Below are 20148 nucleotides of genomic sequence, written 5' to 3' on the forward strand. Positions count from 1 at the left end.
GCACTTGGAAGGGTTAAAACAACAGTTAAAAAGGGGAATGAAGAAGCACTTGTCTCTTTGCTAGAAGAGTATGGTGACAGTTCAGTAGATTCTGCTTCTGTCATTTTGTTTAAAGCTACTCAGATCAGTATTTGAACTGGATCACATAAAACCCAGTTAGTTTGCTCTTTACTTCAAAACTATCCTGTAGGCCATTGAAAAGGATAACTTCCCAGTGAGTCTCAGGTGCAGGATTTTGTCTGAGGGCTGGTCTGCTCTGCAAAGTTACATCTCTCATGGCTGTGAAAATCCACACCCCTGAGAGATGTAGTTAAGTTGACCTAACCCCCAGTGTAAATGGTGCTAGGTCAGTGGAAGAATTCTACAGCCTCTTGAAGAGGTAGATTACCTGCAGCAGCAGGAGAACCCCTCCCGTCACTGTAGTAAGCATCTACACCAGGGGTGGGCAAACTTTGTGGCCTGAGGTACCAAGTTGGGGTTGCGAAACTGTATGGAGGGCCAGGTAGGGAAGGCTGTGCCTCCCCAAACATCCTGGCCTCTGCCCCTTCCCACTTCACGCCCCCTGATTGCCCCCCTCAGAAACCCCCCTGCTCCTTGTCCCCTGACTGCCCCCTCCCGGGACCCCCGTCCTAACCCCCCTCCTGGGACCGCACCCCCTATCCGACTCCCCCCGCTCCCTGACTGCCCCGACCCCTATCCATACCTCTGCCCCCTGACAGGCCCCCTGGGACTCCCATGCCTGTCCAACCCCTCTGTTCCCCATCCCCTGACCGCCCCCCAGAACCTCCGCCCCATCCAACCGCTCCCTGTCCCTTGATTGCCCCCTGGGACCTCCTGCCACTTATCCAACCTCCCTGCTTCCCGCCTCCTTACCATGCTGCTCAGAGCAGGACTGGCAGCTGTGCTGCCCACGCAGTGGGACGGGGGACAACGGGGGAGGAACCGGGGGCTAGCCTCCCTGGCCGGGAGCTCAGGGGCCAGGCAGGACGGTCCCGCAGGCCGGAAGTGGCCCGTGGGCCGTAGTTTACCCATCTCTGATCTGCACTGAAGCATTTCAGTGGCACAGCTGCAGCAGTTGTGTTCAAAATGGAGACATAGCATGAGTTATGGATATCATTGATGCTGATGTTGAATTTACTTGTCAGTTTCAGTTCAGTCTAATTTCCTGCATTCAGCCTGTATTAGCACAACCTTGTGAAATTGTTTGCCCCGCCTCATCTGAGGCAGCTAATGTAAAATAAAATCCTATTAGCTTGTTCATTATCTTAATTATCTTGCTGGTAAGGGTGGATGAGTAGACACTATTCCTGAGCAGGTACCTTTCCATGATGACTTTGAGGTTCTGTTAGCACCCACTGCTGCTACTTTGCCCTGAATCTCGTCTGAATCCAACACTTGGTTTAGTCGCACCTTTGCTTCCAGTGCTTCTTACCCTCAGTAGCATCAGATGTTACCATGTTGTGCTGACTGTTTCTTGTCAGCTCTAATTTAGTATTATTTCCTGCATTTAGAGTCCACAGTTAGCCAGCCCTGCCTATCCTGAATCCTGATCCTCCTTGTCTGGTTCTGTTGATGTGCTATTTTCAGAACTATTACTGTTGACTCAAAAATTCTCATTGTGTCATGTGGTGGGGGCATTTATGTACATAACAGTCCAGATTTTCAGCCAGGCCTTAGCCCAGCTTCTCTGCTAGCATGTATTTGCAGTTCTGCTCTTGCATGTATTCGCAGGTGCAGACCATACCACTAAGTATTGTAGATCAAGCAGGTGACTTATAGATGCAAATCAGGTACTGTACTTGACCATCTAAGTGACAGAATTTCACCCACCATTATTTGCAGATGCGTTTTTGGCCTCTCTAAGGTTTCTCTGTATAATGAGGGCACTTTCCACTCATAACCCTTATCCTGTGTCTGTCACATATTTGAATGGTTTTAATTCACTAAATGATATTGCCGGAGTTGTAGCAAATAGCACCATATGGTTTCTCCTCTTAGTAGAAAAGATGGGAGGTAGAAAAGCATCAAAGATGACTTACTTCTGAACTTTAGATATAAAGTCTGAATCTGAGAGTTCACTGTGAAAACTTTCAACTTGTGTATTTTTTTGTTGTTGTTACAGGTTCGAGAAGATGGTCAGTGGACTGTACATGGGTGAGCTGGTCAGGCTTATCCTTGTAAAGATGGCCAAAGAGGGGCTACTGTTCGAGGGACGAATCACTCCAGAGCTTTTAACCAAAGGAAAATTTGAAACGAAACATGTGTCTGCCATAGAAAAGTGAGCAACTCATTTCTTGCTTTCTTTCTTTCTCTTTTTTTCTTTCTGTGATTTGTAAAAGCATCAGCACGTATGCGATTTTGTGGCCATCTCTTCCTTTCTTAATTCTTTGCTGGCCATTTCTTATTTGGCAGTGGCTTGGGAAGTGGGATATAATAATCATGGTGGCTGCTGTGTGAACAAGGAGTTTCAGGGCAGGCTTTTGGTTGGGCTGTTGCAAACAGCCGCTTTCTTACTGTAGTGTGAACAAGTAGTGTTTGTCCAATAGCAGCGGACTATAAATGTACTTAGTCTTGCCTCCCACAACCTTTTGGCTAATGTTCCTACATTTACAGAGTTCTGGGTCGCAATTGCCAAATGCATAAAGTAAAGCTGGGACATTGATCTCAAATGAACCTAAAACTTAAGTATAAAATTAGATCTAGGATCTGATTCTTATTTACATGAGGGCCCCCTTTACCCTACTCTGGGCAGTGTGAAGGGACCTTAAAGTTGGTTTAAAGGTAATTGCATTTGCATCCACTTTAAAGTCCACTTACGTTGCCAGAATTGTGTAAAGGGGGCTTTAGTGTAAATGAGAATCAGACCTCAAATCTGTTCACCAATTTAATATGGGAGCTCCAGTTTAGTAACATACTTTATTAACTTAAAGGGCATTTATTAATCTCATTGGGAGTTCAAGCACCACTGCCATCAATAGTTATTGTTGCGTGGTGGACTCCACTATTTCCAAACAGAGTCTTTTCCCGGAACTGACTACCTGAGTGAGTGGTATGCTACCCGTGCCTACTCTTGTTCGTGTTGGCATTGTGCATTTTTGACAGCATTTCTGGCAGTTTGTTGACTGTCATCCTTTCAGGAATGAGAGGTCAAAAGTAGAAACTAGAAATACCGATGTGCTGATGCACTTTGCCATTCTAAACTACTGTGCTTTCTGGGGTAGGAATGATAGTGAAGCACAGTCTGTCGGCATGCCTGTGGATGTGTGAATATTTTTGAAGTGCTATCAAGTCCTGGCAGGTGGTTTGGGTTTCTACTGAAACCTATCTCTACTATCTAGAACATTGCAACTACCGTGTATTCCACCAGGGTGTACCAGAAACATATTCTCCTAGCATGTGATTAAACCTGCTAAAAGCCTTGCTTAGTGCATCCCAGTAAATGCTTGTGTGACACCCTCTCCCATCTCCATATTACTGTCATGTAGAAAATAAATAAATGTGAAAAGTATACAGAGCATCCCATCCAGTAAACAATAATAAATATTACACTGACCTATAAAATATGATGTGTTGAATGTGACAATGTCAACACCTTTTCAGTCAATGCTTTTCAGTCACTACCCATTTTTAAAATTTGTGTGACTGTATAATACTCTCCCTGAGCCAAATTTTTAAAAATCTGTTTCTGATTTTTTGGGTCTACAATTTTTGGTGTGATATTGTGGGAACAATCAGTAATTTCTGAAACTTCTGTGGAGCCAACTTTCTTTCCCTACACACCTCCCTACATCATATTCCATAAGCAACTCCACGTTAAAAGTGAAAATGGATTCAACTTACATTCACATGCACGTATAATCAATAGAAAGCTGAGTGAAGAGCATTAAAATATTTTGGTGGTTAAAAACCATCAGGTGAGAATCACTGTGGAAAATTTCAGCACAAAAGGTTTGACAAAGTTATAAAAGTCTGAAAAACATGCTTTAGAATGAAAAATGCTATAGCCATCTCTGTTCACCCTGGCCGTAATTCAGGAGACATTTAAAGCATGTGAGTATGGAATTACTCATGTGTTCCAAATTAGGCAGATGCTTAAGTAGCTTGCTGAATGGCGGCCTCCGCTTATCATTCAAAATTGTGAATTAGTTTATAATTTAAAAAAGTCAACAAGTCATAAAGAAATTTAATTACTCCTGGCCTGTTGAGGTGTACAGCTGAGATGCTTACTAGTTCCCTGGGGCAATTAACCAAAGGAACTTTAATGGCATTGCTGCTGTCTTTTGCTTTGGAGGTGATAAACAACTGGCTTCCCCAGGCTTCTCCATGTCTTTTACTATCCTGCTCTTACATGTACATGCCATGTTATCAGGTAACACTTGGCAGTAGCAATATAAATATGATTGCCATAATTCAGACATGTGTGAAGCCAAACCAAAACGGCGGACAAAGTCACTAGAGAGTAGAATTGCTCATACAACCTGGCACAATGAACAAACTTGCTCCCTGTTGGAGGTGAATCTTATAAACTCATCTTAATTAAGAAGTGATACACTTTTTGTCAAAAAATGTACTCGATGCCCAATGGCAAACAAATTTGGAGGGGATGAATAGCATTTAAATACATATGAGAGTAATCCAGCATTTTAAATATATATACATGAGTAGAATAGTATTGACAGAACTGGTGGTAACAGAATTGTTGAAACTACGTCGTGCCACTGATAGAAATGATTTCATAGACTGTATATTTCCATTGGGCTTTACTGAAAAGCTGAATATTCTTAGCAAACATTATTTTGGCTTTACTCTCCCTTGTTTTGTACTTTGTGATTTTGTAGTCCAGTTAATAGAGAGATTGACGTGGGCTGATACGGCCCTCAACTGCTTTTTCTAAGATCCTTCTGAGACTTTCAGAACACTGTCATGTGGCAAAGCACCTGACATCAGATCATATTACTTCATTATGCATTTTATAATTTAATGATAAAGAGTTCACTATTTAAATTCCTGTTTGTAGAAGCAAAGAAGGTCTGAATAAAGCCAAAGAAATTTTGACACGTCTTGGGGTAGAACCATCCCATGAAGACTGCATTGCTGTCCAGCACGTCTGTACAATTGTTTCATTCCGTTCTGCTAATCTGGTGGCTAGTACTTTGGGCGCGATTCTGAATCAATTGCGTGATAATAAAGGAGTAACCAGGCTGCGCACCACGGTGGGTGTGGATGGTTCCCTTTACAAGATGCATCCACAGTAAGTCCTGCTGTTTCTATAATTAACATTTTGGCATCTGTTAGGATTCATATTTTGCAAAGGTCAGACATGTAACATGAGGCCAGCATCTTGATGTGGAGTCGTGAATGAGATAAGTAAACAGAAGTTATGTGTGTGCATATGTATATTGAGAAATAAACATCTCTATGGAGAAATGTTGCCTTCAACTGTAGGACTATGCTGGTAATTCAAAGGAGCCTAAGGGAAGTAGGTAACCAAATGTCACTGAAAGTAATTGGATGTCTGATTCCCTTATGTGCCTTTGAAAGTCCCAGCTGTAAAGGACAATTTATTTGATCAACAATACAGTTAAATATCCAAAGACTGTACTTTTGTGTCTGTGGACTGGGCTCTGAGGAGGAAACCCCAGTAATAGAATGTTATTCCTTATTACTTGTTTAAACTGAATTGTTTTGAAAATGACTTTGATAACCTCATTTCTCCAGTCTTCCCTTGCTTATACTTGGAAGTTAGAAGGAAAAAATAGCATCTGCCTTTCCTTGTCCTTATAAAAGCAGCTTATTTGTTTCTCTATTTCTAAGCTGCATTTTTATAATGTACTAGTTCAGATTTATGTAAACTTGATAGAGGAGGCACTTATTTTTTTAATGTGTATCAAAGTTACCATGAGGCTTGTTTACAGTTACTTGAAGATATTCTAGTTCTAACAATTAAACCAGTGACCAAGGCTTTGGTTCTGCAGACACTTACCTGTGAAGTCATTGGGTTAGAGTTAAGCACGTGCATAAGTGTTTGCAGGATCAGCACCAAAACCACAAAATTGACAGAAATAACAACAGTGCAGGTTTGATTTTTTTAGTATTCTTCGTGTGCAAAGGCTGGGATGGTTTTCATGAGGTGATAATCTGTTTCATACATTAGTTAAAAATTAGTCCTAACAAATGGTTTTACTCTAATCTGCAATACCATTGAAGTCAGTATCAGAATTTTGGTGTACACAAAAGCTGGAAATGTGTACCACCTCTAATGAAAAGTATCTAGTTGGAAAAGTTAATTACTTAAAATATTTTGATACTGCTTAGGGGGGTGGAGCATATAGTATAGATACATTGTAAATGGAACATAAAGGAGAAGGATCAGTATTGTGTGTGGAGTATTTTTGGAAGAAACAAAAATCTTTGCATTTCTTAAATCTTTTTGTGGAAATTTTCTGGTATTCTGGTGAATATTTTTTTTAATTTTTTTGTTCAAAATGAAAATATTCCCTGAAAATGTTTGTTATGGAAAAAACTCCATTATTTTTATCACCTCTACTAGATGTAAGGTATCTAGTGCATGCTGTTTGTTTATTTTCTGGTGTTTTTTAGTTTATAAGCTGATATTTTGAGCTTTTTAATTAATTTTTATACGTTTCCCCTTAAGTATTAAAAATAAAAATAAAAAATATTGTGATACCAGCTAAAGGGAATCTGTAGTAACATAAGAGATGCCATAGTGGCTCACGCCATAGGATGATCCAGTTTGATCCTGATATATCCTTTTAGGAGGATGATATTCTGAGAGTTTTTTTTTCCCAGGGCTTTTGCTAGGATTTTATCTGAATTCAGGAAAAAAATCTGTCTATGGGATGAATACTTTTCCCCTCTACCCTTTCATCATGATGATTCCTTTTACATTGGAAGACATACTTCAGCTTGTGTGATATGAGGAAAAAACTGCCCAAGGAGGCTTGGGGTTGGTGCATGCTTGGTTGGGGCACTTGAAAGGAAAACCCCATTGTGCAGCAGAAAGGAGGGATTGGCAAATTTCAAAGACAGAAAAACTAATCTATTTCCCATGCTCCTTTCATGTTTTATAGCCAGTGATGACCAGTGCAGATTTTTGAGCTGACCAGTGAGAGATTATGGTTTTACGATCTTCTCTTACAGATATGCCAGACGCTTGCAGAAAACAACGAGGCGATTAGTTCCTGACTCTGAAGTGCGATTCCTTCTGTCTGAGAGTGGCAGTGGAAAGGGTGCTGCAATGGTCACAGCAGTAGCATACAGGTTGTCTGAGCAGCACAGGCTGATAGATGAGACTCTGGCTGAATTCAAGCTTACTCACGAGCAGCTGTTGCAGATTAAAAACAGGATGCGAACAGAAATAGAAGCTGGGCTGAGGAAGAAAACTCATGAAAATGCAAAAGTAAAAATGCTGCCTACCTTTGTTCGCAGCACACCAGACGGAACAGGTAGTTTCATTATAATTGATGCAAGAGCAGCATGGTAAATACTAGGGCTGTCGATTAATTGCAGTTAACTCATGTGATTAACTCAAAAAAAGTAATCACAATTAAAATTTTTTATCATGATTAAAAACATTAATTGCGATTAATCGCACGGTTAAACAGTAGAATACCAACTGAAATGTATTGCATGTTTTTGATGTTTTTCTACATTTTTAATATATTGATTTCAGTTACAACACGGTATACAAAGTTGACAGTGCTCACTTTATATTATTATTTGCACTGTAAAAATAGCAAACAAAAGAAATCGTATTTTTTAGTTCAACTCATACAGGTACTGTAGTGCAATCTCTTTATCGTGTAAATGCAACTCACAAATGTAGATTTTTTTTGTTTGTTACATAACTGCACTCAAAAACAAAACAATGTAAAACTTTAGCACCTACAAGTACACTCGGTCCTACTTCTTATTCAGCCAATCACTAAGAGAAACAAGTTACTGCTGCCAGCTTCCTATTTACAATGTCATCTGAAAGTGAGAACAGGCATTCACATGGCACTTTTGTAGCTGGCATTGCAAGGTATTTACGTGCCAGATATGCTAAACATTCGTATGCCCCTTCATGCTTCGGCCACCATTCCAGAGGACATGATTCCATGCTGATGACACTTGTTAAAAAAATAATGCGTTAATTAAATTTGTAACTGAACTCCTTGGGGAGAATTGTATGTCTTCTGCTCTGTTTTACCCGCATTCTGCCATATATTTCATGTTATAGCAGTCTCGAATGATGATCCAGCAAGTTGTTCATTTTAAGAACACTTTCACTGAAAATTTTGACAAAACACAAAGAAGGTACCAATGCAAGATTTCTAAAGCTATCTACCTCACTTGACCCAAGGTTTGAGAATCTGAAGTGCCTTCCAAAATCTGAGAGGAATGAGGTGTAGAGCATACTTTCAGAAGCCTTAAAAGAGCAACACTCTGATGCGGAAACTACAGAACCTGAACCACCAAAAAAGAAAATCAACCTTTCTGCTGGTGGCATCTGACTTAGATGATGAAAATAAACATGCATCAGTCTGCACTGCTTTGGATGGTTATTGAGCAGAACTCATTATCAGCATGAACACATGTCCTCTGGAATGGTGATTGAAGCACAAAGAGACATATGAAACTTTAGTGCATCTGGCACATAAATATCTTGCAACACCAGCTACAATGGTGCCATGCGAACGCCTGTTTTCACTTTCAGGTGACGTTGTAAACAAGGTGCGGGCAGCATTATCACCTGCAAATGTAAACAAACTTGTTTGTCTGAGTGATTGGCTGAACGAGAAGTAGGACTGAGTGTACTTGTAGGCTCTAAAGTTTTACATTGTTTTATTTTTTAATGCAGTTTTTTTTTGTACATAATTCTACACTTGTAAGTTCAACTTTCATGATAGAGATTGCTCTACAGTACTTGTATTAGGTGAATTAAAAATACTATTTCTTTTGTTTTTTACAGTGCAAATATTTCTAATAAAAAATAAATATAAAGTGAACATTGTACACGTTGTATTCTGTATTGTAATTGAAATCAATATATTTGAAAACAGAAAATATCCAAAACCATTTAAATGGTATTCTATTATTGTTTAACAGTGCGATTAATCCCACATTTAATTGCAATTAATTTTATTAATCACACCATTAATTGTGATTAATTTTTTTAATTGCTTGACAGCCCTAGGAAATACATAGCAGACTTCCAGCCAAGCAGGACGCTGTGGTGGAAGAAAACAAAAACCATAAACTTGGAGCTGAAATGCTAGTTTGTAATTTAATGAATTGGATCCAGCTAATGGATTTGTGTCTGGAGTATAGTCTGTGTTCACTACAAAACTCTTAAACCACCAAAAAGAGGAAATTCTGAGTCAAGGCTATAATTCCTCTTTTAACACAACATCTTCTGTAAGTTAGAGTGGCAGTTGTGAGCCTATACATAAATATAAATGCAGCTCCCTGCCCCACTGCTTTCCGTTAGTTGAGAGCTTGCAGGTACTTTTGCCTCCTCTAGTACTTGGTGCAAAATCTGTAAGTCAGTGGGAGTGTTTCAGAGAACTTTTGAATCCAGTCCATGAAAAGTGGCTGGTTCCATTCTCATCGCTCCTAGATAGCAATTGACACATCAACCAGTAGAGGCAGCCTCATGCTTTCTCTTGTCATCCATACACAGCAGAGAGAAAATGGCCACTCCCTTTTCTTCTTCCCTCACCTCCAGTATCCTGTCTCAAGCATATGTACTGCTTAAGAAGACCACACTCTGCAATTGCTGAAGCAGGAACATAGCACCATCTGCTGGCTTCCTGGAGAATTCTTCACTTTTTAGAAAAAAGAAAGGGAGTACTCCTTTTCTTTTTGCGGATACAGACTAACATGGCTGCTACTCTGAAACCTGTCACTTTTTAGAGAATGTGCAGTTGAGCATGTGCAGGGGCAAAGACCACCCAGTTGCTGTTGTCTTTTGAAGGAGCTAAGTGGCAATGTATTTCTTCTGCTCCTTTCAATAAGCAGGGAGAAGGCTTAGAATGAACATGAAAAATCTTTAAAGCCTTCAGACGATTGAGAGAACTTTCAGAGCCTTATGCTAAAACTCCTGCTTGGAAAATGAAAAACGGACACCTGTTTATGCTTTTTTTCTGTGTTCCTCAAATGTATAAATACTTTGTTACAGAGAATGGAGATTTTCTGGCTCTCGATCTGGGAGGAACAAACTTCAGAGTTTTGCTTGTGAAGATCCGTAGTGGTAAAAGGAGAACGGTTGAAATGCACAATAAAATATATGCTATTCCTATAGAGGTCATGCAGGGTACTGGAGAAGAAGTGAGCATTTCCATTTCTTTTTAGCATTATAACTTATTTTCAAAGAATGTGTAAATATATATTTAAATAAATATGACTAATTGTAATAATGTTTATATATTTCTTTTTAAGCTGTTTGATCACATTGTTAGCTGTATCTCAGACTTCCTGGATTACATGGGAATAAAAGGCGCACGACTTCCCCTTGGCTTTACATTTTCCTTCCCTTGCAAGCAGACCAGTTTAGATGCTGTAAGTTTTATAATATCTTGTATCTTTTGAATCTGTCCTTTAGTGTTGCTTCTGGGCCTGATTCTCCACCCTCACACAGGCTACGTACTACTTCCTCACAAGAGTAGTTCTATTAAAGGTTGCAGTGGGAATGCTTGTGTGAGTAAGTCTGTGGAAAGAGTTGAAGAATTATGTGCCTTGAATGTAATACTGACTTCTGTAGTAGGTTAACATTATTCTATTCAACACTATTTTAGAAAGATGGCTTTCTGTACCATATTTTCATCTAGAATTCAACATCTACCACGTGTGGTTACATTCTGGGCAGTAACATTCTTTCCCTGTAATGTGATTTTTCTTTGGCTAAGGTTGTAGCATCTTCAAAGTGCAAATGATCCTTTATCTGGGACAGTGGCACCCCCTATTTCACTTTTTGTCTTGAATTTTCAGTGTTGAGCAGAATATGGAATGATTTAATTATCAGATTGCTTTTTAATTTTTGGAGATTTTGTCATTCAATTAGAATTCGTTGCTTTTTAGTCCAAATTAAAAAGTCGATGCAAATTTTGAAGAAGCAAAGAGACCTTTTCTCTAAATGTAGCTTCACAGTAAAATATTTGAAATTTGGAGTAAGTAGAAAATATATATAACATTCATATTGAAAATAAGAATAATACTCATATGTAAAGGAGCACACCAGTAATAGGTGCTCCGTGACTCTGAATATATGAGGCTTTTTTTTCACTGTAAAGTGCTTATTTGTCTATGTCAGGTAGGCATTTTTAAAGTTAAAAACAAAGCCATAACATGGTGAGCTCTGTATAGAACAGGGGTTCTCAAACTGGGGTCGGGCCCCTTCAGGGGATTGTGAGGTTATTACATGGGGGAGGGTGGATCGTGAGCTGTCGGCCTCCACCCCAAACCCTGCTTTGCCTTCAGCATTTATAATGGTGTTAAATACATAAAGTGTTTTTAATTTATAAGGGGGGGTAGCACTCAGAGGCTTGCTATGTGAAATAGGTCACCAGAACAAAAGTTTGAGAACCACTGGTCTAGAAACTATGGTTGAGGGTGAACCACTTACAGTATCAGGGAACAGAATTAATCACCTTCAGCTTGAAAAATGGTCCTTTTACCAAATCAGTTAAAAGAGCTGTTCCAGCCAGGAGAGAGAACCTGAGCATGACTGAAATGCACATTATATGCCGGGGTGGCCAACCTATGGCTGCGGAGCCACACGCGCCTCTTCAGAGGTTAATATGCGGCTCCTTGTGTAAGCACCGACACTGGGGCTGGAGCTACAGGTGCCAACTTTCTAATGTGCTGGGGGGCGCTCAGTGCTCAACCCCTGGCTCTGCCACAGGCCCTGTCCCCATTCCGCCCCCTCCCCCAAGCCTGCTGTGCCCTAGCTCCCCTCCCCCGTGTCCCCCTTGAGCCTCCTGCATGCCACGAAACAGCTGATTGGGAGGTGCAGGGAGAGAGGGGGAAGTGCTGATCAGTGGGGCTGCTGGTAGGTGGGAGGCGCTGGGAGCGGGGTTGGGGAGCTGATGGGGGTGCTGCTGACGTATTACTGTGCCTCTTTGGCAATGTAAATTCTGGCTCCTTGTCAGGCTCAAGTTGGCCACCCCTGGTATATGCTGTTCCGTAGAGGGTTGTGGTACATTCCTATACTTGTGGTGTATTTTCCGAGAGAACGCTGGAGATGCTCTTCCTTGTTTCAGTGCTCCATATCTGTGGTTCACAGGTGTACAATCCAACAACTGGGTTCCAGTCTGTAAGAGCCATGGTCATGTCTGTGAGATCACCACTGCCATCTGCATATAAAGTGGTATCCGGGTTAGAATATACAACCTCTCACAGTGGAACACTGTTAGTTTTGTCCCATGGGTTTAACTGCAGTTTGCAACAGATATGTTTGATATGTATGTGCTTTTATGTATGTTTATGTATTCAGTCTTTTAAACCTACGTGTTTCAGAATGTTTTTTTAAAAACTCTCTTACGTTCTAATGAAAGACATACTCAGAAACTTAGTAATGAATGCCTTTTTCTTCTTTTTAGGGTATCCTCCTCAACTGGACCAAAGGCTTTAAAACTACAGATTGTGAAGGAGAGGATGTAGTGTATTTGCTTAGGGAAGGCATTAGAAGGAGAGAGGTGACATTTCAATCTTTCATTATTTTCTTGAATGTATTTGTTAACTTGATTTTGTGTGATAGAATTCTTATGTCTCTGGGATTCTGTCATTGATGAATTGGGATGCACTTTCCTTTTGTATTTACACAAATGGTACACATCTTACAACGGGGCTAGGAAATACACAAAAGAGAGATTCTTGCCAAACAAAACCACTTGTTTCTCCATGCTTGGTTGCTTTGTGGGGATAGCGTATGTGGAGTCCAGTTGGTATGTAGGAGCTATGAGGGGATGGGGCATGCTCAGTGCAGATGGAATCTTCAGGGAAATTATTTACCAAACTTTAACATATCTCTCTACTGAGCATATGTGAACTGACATTTTTCAGAGTCTTGTAATTTGGCCAAATTTAGGTGAGTTTTTGTTGGGATGACAAAAGGCACATCCCTGACACCAAGGCAATACCCCAGCCAAATTTCAGGTCCCTGCTCCAAAGAATGGAGATACTAGAGTTTCTCAACAAAATGCTTGTAAGAGGGTTTTGTTGTTGTTGTTTTAAAAAATAGGCAAAACATTGTATTTTTCCCTATTGTATTCTTGGAAATGGCAGAACTTTTCTAGGCAAAATTTTCCAGAACAATTCAGCCTGAGACAACCAGCAGGCATGGAAAGTTTCAGCCTGCATGGTTTAAGCTTGACATAGTATCTTATAATGAAAAGCTTTGAGCAACATTCACTATATCACTGCCTATAGTGTGTGTGTGAATGTGAATGAATAGTGAGTGTTCTCTTATCCCTAGATAAGAAGTTAATATTAAAAATGTCCTAACCTAAATTTGTGTTTGCATTGCAATAAAGTAGTATACTTTACAGCTCCAGCACAATATACAGTACCAGTAAGTCATGATACCTGCATACAAATTATATTACTACTTCTGGTTTTAAAAGAAAAAAATCATTTGATTCTTGAATATTAAGTTTATATTTGTATTCATTTGTACGCAATACGTTTTAGACAGTTGGTTAATTCCTTGCAGGCTAACAACCATTGCAAGGGTTGGTTTGATATATTGCAAACAAAGCAATACTTTTTCTATAGAAATGTATTTTTTTTCTTCAAAGGAATTTGACTTAGATGTTGTGGCAGTGGTGAATGATACAGTTGGCACGATGATGACTTGTGCATATGAAGATCCAAATTGTGAAATAGGACTCATTGTGGGTAGGTATTAGTTACTTTTTTATTTTTATTTCAACTGTAGTATATTCTTCTAAACAAATAATTTTGTTCAATTAAGACTATTAGGACACATGATTGGGTGTGTTTCCTCTAATTCCTATTGTTAACTAAACCTGTACCTGCGATGTTTTTGGAGTTTTTCAAACCTGACTTAACGTTTCTTCTCCTGATGAATAGGATAATAGTTTCCTTGAAAAGTGTAACCTGAATCCATCCGATAGTTTTAAAACCTAGACCTGGATATATAATATTAACAGGAGAAATGTGCTGTTTCCCCCATTGCTATTTTTGCCAGTTACATTTTAATACAGAGAATACAGAAGTGAAATATAGCTTTTGACTAATAGACATTCCCCGAGCCATCTATTTAAGTCAGTTAGGTGAAAAAAATCAACAAATATATTAGTTCTTTTTTGTTTGATCATTAGAAATATTGGCTAATAAATATGAACTAATACTAACTATTTTAACTTGAAAATCAATCTGTTTCACAGAATTAATGCAAAAGTGACCACATAAAATTGCCAGTACGTGGTTACCCATTAGTTTATTCTGTAATATGTATCCCTAATTCACTAGTATGCTGACCCACATCTTGCCTCGGTCATGTGGTCTGCCCAAGACAGACTTGTAAAGCAAAGCACACGAATTCCCAGCAGCTGCGCATTCCGCAAGCCTTGGTAAGCAAAGTGCACTGTACTGCAGCTGTATTCCAAGCAGTAAAACAGCTTTAGAGTTGCCAACCCTCCAGGAGTGTCATGGAGTCGCCAAGAATTAAAGATTAATCTTTAATTAAAGATTGTGTTGTGATGAAACCTCCAGGAATATGTCCAACAAAAATGACAATCCTACCTGAGATAATGCCACAGGGGATTTTACTAGATTTAGCTAAAATGCCACCCAGGGGATGTAAATAGGTGCATGTGAAATCCCAGAGCTGCTTTTTTTTTTTTTTTTTTTTTTTTTTTGATTTAATTTTCTTTGGGCCAAGTTCTGTGAGATCGAGAAGGCCAGTCACCAAGTAGTTTTTCCCACAGGGAAAGGGAATGGAAGTTGGAAGCCTAAACAGAAATTTTAGATTGCAAAACTCATTCTGTCTGTTGTGAACATTTGTGGTAAATTGCTAGGAATTTCACACCCAGATAGGATTTAGCAAAATATCAAAAACTAGTCGGTGTCACGCAGTTTGGGCACGTTTTGTCTGCAAAACTCTGACTGTGTTATATGCTTGAGTACAAGATTGCCAGGATAAAGGGCAAATTGTCTTTGGAGTCATAAAAGTCTACTTGTATGAATATTCAGTGTTGTAGATGCATTGGTCCCAGGATATTAAGGAGATAAGGTGGGTGAGGTAAATCTTTTATTGGACAAACTTCTGTTGGTGAGAGTGACAAGCTTTTGAGCTTACACAGAGCTCATCTTCAGGTCTGGGAAATGTACTCAGTGTCACACCTGAACAGAAGGTGGAATAGATTCTTTAGCGTAAGTAGTTAACGAACATTTCAAAGAAACATTCAAGTCATTAGAACTCATACAGAAGAATGATAAAAAGACAAAAACATCATATCACCTCTGGGCGAACACTTTTCACAAAGTGATCGCTCTGTATCTGACCCCTCGGTCCTCATCCTCAAATGAAACCTGCGCAACACCTTCAAAAGATGAGCCTGGGAGCTTAAATTCACTTTGCTAGACACTAAAAATCATGGACCGAATAAAGACACTGGAATTATGGTTTATAATAACAGTCTATAACCCATTAACAACCCCCCCCCCCCAAGCTGTCTTCCCCGTCCCCCCCTTTTCCCTATGACTGGTGGAGTGTTAATGGGCCGCTTCACCTTGAATGGTCCCTTGAAATATGTGTCCTTCGAGTGCTTGCTTACGTCCATCCCATGTAAGGTGTGCGTGCGCCATGTGTACTGCTGCTGGAGATTTTTCCCTCAGTGGTATCTGTTGGGCCAGCTCTAGTGCCTCTGGAGCTGCACACTTATGCGCCGGAATAAAGGGCACCACTGGCCCCGCATCCTGTTAGTTCCTCCTTACCACCCTGGATGGTTGCTGGAACAACCTTTTTTGCTGCGGCAAGACTTCTTCCCAGTGGTTTTTGGATTCCTTCTTCGTCGTCATCATACTTTAGTGGATATCATTTTTAAAAGTAGTGTTAATGTATATAGTTAGTCCCTGTCATCGAAGGACTTCTTCACTGCAAGGGCTGGGCATGCCCTGGTCACCAGGCTTCAAGCCTTGTACCTACAGTGGCAAACCATGAGTAACCCTCACTCCAGCTCCTTAAAGTGCTTTGGAGAAACCCATGTGAGGGACAAGTGCCAGATCTATCGAGACTTTCAGACCCTGTACTAAAAAAGACAGGGACATTGGGCTGAAGGCTATCCTCATGGAAGCCACCCTCAGACCAGTCTCAGAACCGAGCTGCTGTAATTCGGCACCGAGTACTTTGGCATCGGTGCAAAGTGCTTCCCCAGCATGGAGCTCTTCCAGTGCCAAGGAAGAAGCACAAGAAGCAGCACACCGACAGAAGGCACTCACTGGTGCAGAAGAGAGACAAGCGGGGAAAAGGCAGCATAGTGAGACCTGTGCTCGGCCACTCTTTTGCTCCCAGACTGTATCGGCACCATCAACTCTACCTATGGTGTTGAGTCTGGTGCGGAACCCTCCACCGACACCAGGAAGCTACCACAGTGCCAGTGGTCTGACAGTGCCATTGACCATAGAGGCTTTCCAGGCAGCTAGGGACCTTCTTGCTCTACTGATCCCGCCAACCCCAGTGGGACACCTGTCACTTCCGGTATCTGGAAGCAGGACGGAGCAAGGAACATTGGGCGCCTTCCTGGCACTGGGCCCCCTGGCACCTTCTAGGGGCAAACCTTCCCTGATCCCAGCATCCTAATCTCTGTTGCGTTACCGGTCCCTGGAACCTTGGCACCATATGAAGGTGGATGCAGGTCAAGTTTAATACTGTGATTTTGGCAGGCTAACTAGAGAGAAAATGGAAACATTAACACGTGGCGTTCTCTTGTATGGGATTTATGGCAGGTGTGTTCTATGTGCATCAGGAAAACACTACCACACGTGAAATGGGTTTCTTTTTTGTTTAGGTTTCAGAGTAACAGCCGTGTTAGTCTGTATTCGCAAAAAGAAAAGGAGTACTTGTGGCACCTTAGAGACTAACCAATTTATTTGAGCATGAGCTTTCGTGAGCTCACGAAAGCTCATGCTCAAATAAATTGGTTAGTCTCTAAGGTGCCACAAGTACTCCTTTTCTTTTTTGTTTAGCTGAGCAGTGGGCTTTTTCTGAAAATTTGGCTTTTTCTCTTCTTTCTCAAATTAGAATTGGACAGCAATATGGAGAGATTGCAGCTACAGAATAATTCAAGAGTTAGCCATTAACACTGGCAGGTGTACAATCCCTGTAATTTTCTTTTTTTTTTTTTTTAAATTTAGATGGATGTCAGAACTTTGGAAAAATATCCTAATATTAGGCCAAATACTGAGGTCCTTACTCGGGCAAGATTCTTATTGAACCCAGTGGGAGTTTTGGCTTAGTGAGTCAAAGCTAACTAATAACTTCAGGATTGCGATTTTGGCTTCAGATGCACATTAACTAGAGTTGCATGTTAATCTTCTGTCAGATGTTGTGCTGCTTCCCTCTTGTATTAAAAATTCTTAGGAAGCACTAGCCCAATTGGAATTGAAGAGCCCGGGTTCATCTGCTGCTAACTGTGTCCTGTACTGCATAAAGCATGCTCCTCTCTGCCTTCCCATATGCAGTTCAGCTCTGGCCAGCTGGAGACTTCTTGCAGAGGAGGCACTGCATCCCTATACCTCACTGTACTAGCAAGGGGAGTATTTAGTTCCATCTCTTTATAAGTACTGAAGATTTATTATTACAATATGAAATTATTTTATAAATATGAAAAAAGCAGGTGAAAAAGCTCATAAGGGGTTCTAATGCTTGTTCTGGTATTTAAAAAAAATAATCTTGTTTTTTAGGCACTGGCAGCAATGCATGTTACATGGAGGAAATGAGAAACGTAGAGATGGTAGAGGGGGATCAAGGACGAATGTGTGTGAACATGGAATGGGGTGCATTTGGAGACAATGGATGCCTGGACGACATCAGGACAAGTTATGACAAAGCTGTCGATGATTATTCGTTAAATGCTGGAAAACAAAGGTATTTAATGCTGAATTCTAGCAAGAAATATGTTGCAAAATTTATGGAATACTGATGTTCTAGGAATAAGTGATATTGCCTTCAGCTGATTTTAAAAGTGGTGTAATTACATCTCCATTTACGGAAAATGGAGGGATTAAGAGGACATAATAGTTTGCACCATCACTGTCCCCTGTTGGATCACCCTTGTTCCTGATTTCCCAGATGGATGACTTTCTCCATCTCTGACAGGTCAAGTGGTTGCAGTTTTTTCTCTTATGTCAACTCTGTGTTGGTCATCCTTGCCTTTGTCACCTCAAAGCTGTTAAACTGTACTGCACTTTGCTTGGGACTACCTTCTCACAGTCATCTGGAAATTTTAGCTACTGCAGAATGCAGCTGTCCGTTTTTTGAATGCGGTGAGCTGTTACATGCCCAGAACATCTGCTCAGAACTCTGTACTGGCCTCTTATTTGTGACCAGTTTAAATTAAAGGTTTTGGTGAGAACGTGGAAGCGGGAGTATGTCAGAGTAGGCTTTGGAACTCTCAGTGCATGGTAACAGGGTCTGCACAATGAGTTAACGCGTGGCAAGCTAGTGCGCTCCAGATTCACGCTGCAGCTTGCTGCACACTAACTCGCTGTGTACACAAGCCCTCATATAAATATACAGTAATTTATAGAAATATGATTGAAGTGAAAAAACACATGAGGAATACGGAGAAGGTGGCAGACTGCCTGGGAAGCTCCAAAATTTGAAGTCCGTAAAGCTTCAGTCACTGAGGGAGCTGGGAGACGGTTCTTTGCAATGACAGCAAAGTGAGCATGGAACAAACTGTGAAAGGAGTATATAATTCAAAGAGTTAGGCACTTGAGAGAGGCCATTTATAGGATACAAAACTGTTCATGGAACTAATTGGACTGTACAGCCCCCTTCCAATGTGAAATGTTACTTTGTACCTAGGTTGGATATAGGATCCAGTAAAATATCAGATTTGCACAAAGGACTGAGAAAGACACTGTAATGTAGTGAATTATTGATTAAACAAAAAAAAGCAAAATGTACCTTGCAGTGAATTAACAGACGTGGAGCCTGGAGTACTGTGTATAATTCTGGTCACCGATGTTAAAGAAAGATAAATTCAGACTAGAACAGATGCAGAGAAGGTGATCATGGGAATGGAGAGTCTAGTCTACAAGAGGAGACTAGGTGGAATGTTTATAAAGCAAATTAAATTGTGATTGTAGCACAAGTAAATATACCTGTGCAAATCTAGCTAGCACAGATAACAATCATAGTGAAGACTTGGTGGCACAAGCTTTTGCATGGGCTAGCAACCTGAGTACATATCCAGGGTCCCCAGTGTACTAGTGCTGTGGTAGTTAACCCATGCTGAGGCCTGTGCTGCCATGGCTTCACTACTGTTGTTACTGATAATAGCGCAAGTATACTCTCACCCCATCACACCTTTGTTTGCTCTGTAGACTTACCCTGTAAGAGCTTGGCTTGTTTAGCCAAATACAACAAAGGCTGAAAGAGAGGACACGATTGTTCTCTATGGCCACGTCTACACTACCAGCCGGATCGGCGAGTAGTGATCGATCTATCGGGGATCGATTTATCACGTCTAGTGTAGACGCGATAGATCAATCCCCGATTGCTCTGCTGTCGACTCTGGAACTCCACCAGGGCGAGAGGCGGAAGTGGAGTTGACGGGGAAGCGGCGGCCATCGATCCCGCTCTGCAAGGACGCGAAGTAGGTGATTCTAAGTTGATCTAAGATACGTCGACTTCAGTTACGCTATTCTCGTAGCTGAATTGCGTATCTTAGATCGATCCCCCCATAGTGTAGATCAGGCCTATAAATACACAAGGGCAGGGGAGTAAGCACCAAAGGGGCAGAAGAGCTATTTAAGCTAAAGGCCAATGTTGGCACAAAAACAAATGGGTATAAACTGGCCATGAACTAATGTAGACTGAAAATTAGAAGACGGTTTCTAACTATCAGAAGAATGAGATTCTGGAACAGCCTCCTAATAGGACTAGTGGTGACA

General features: G+C 40.8%; 1 protein-coding gene across 1 annotated transcript in view; it reads left to right on the top strand.

Annotated features, from left to right (window-relative positions):
• The window catches only part of LOC144267687 (hexokinase-1), a 69370-nt gene that overhangs the window by 39553 nt on the left and 9669 nt on the right, over positions 1-20148 (top strand). The window contains exons 8-15 of the mRNA XM_077821868.1: positions 2123-2278; positions 5018-5251; positions 7162-7466; positions 10184-10332; positions 10444-10563; positions 12603-12698; positions 13800-13899; positions 17932-18115. Of these exons, the coding sequence (XP_077677994.1) occupies positions 2123-2278; positions 5018-5251; positions 7162-7466; positions 10184-10332; positions 10444-10563; positions 12603-12698; positions 13800-13899; positions 17932-18115 (1344 nt within the window). The remainder of the gene's footprint in view (positions 1-2122; positions 2279-5017; positions 5252-7161; positions 7467-10183; positions 10333-10443; positions 10564-12602; positions 12699-13799; positions 13900-17931; positions 18116-20148) is intronic.

Source organism: Eretmochelys imbricata, chromosome 7, assembly GCF_965152235.1.
Source record: "Eretmochelys imbricata isolate rEreImb1 chromosome 7, rEreImb1.hap1, whole genome shotgun sequence".
NCBI lineage: Eukaryota > Metazoa > Chordata > Testudines > Cheloniidae > Eretmochelys > Eretmochelys imbricata.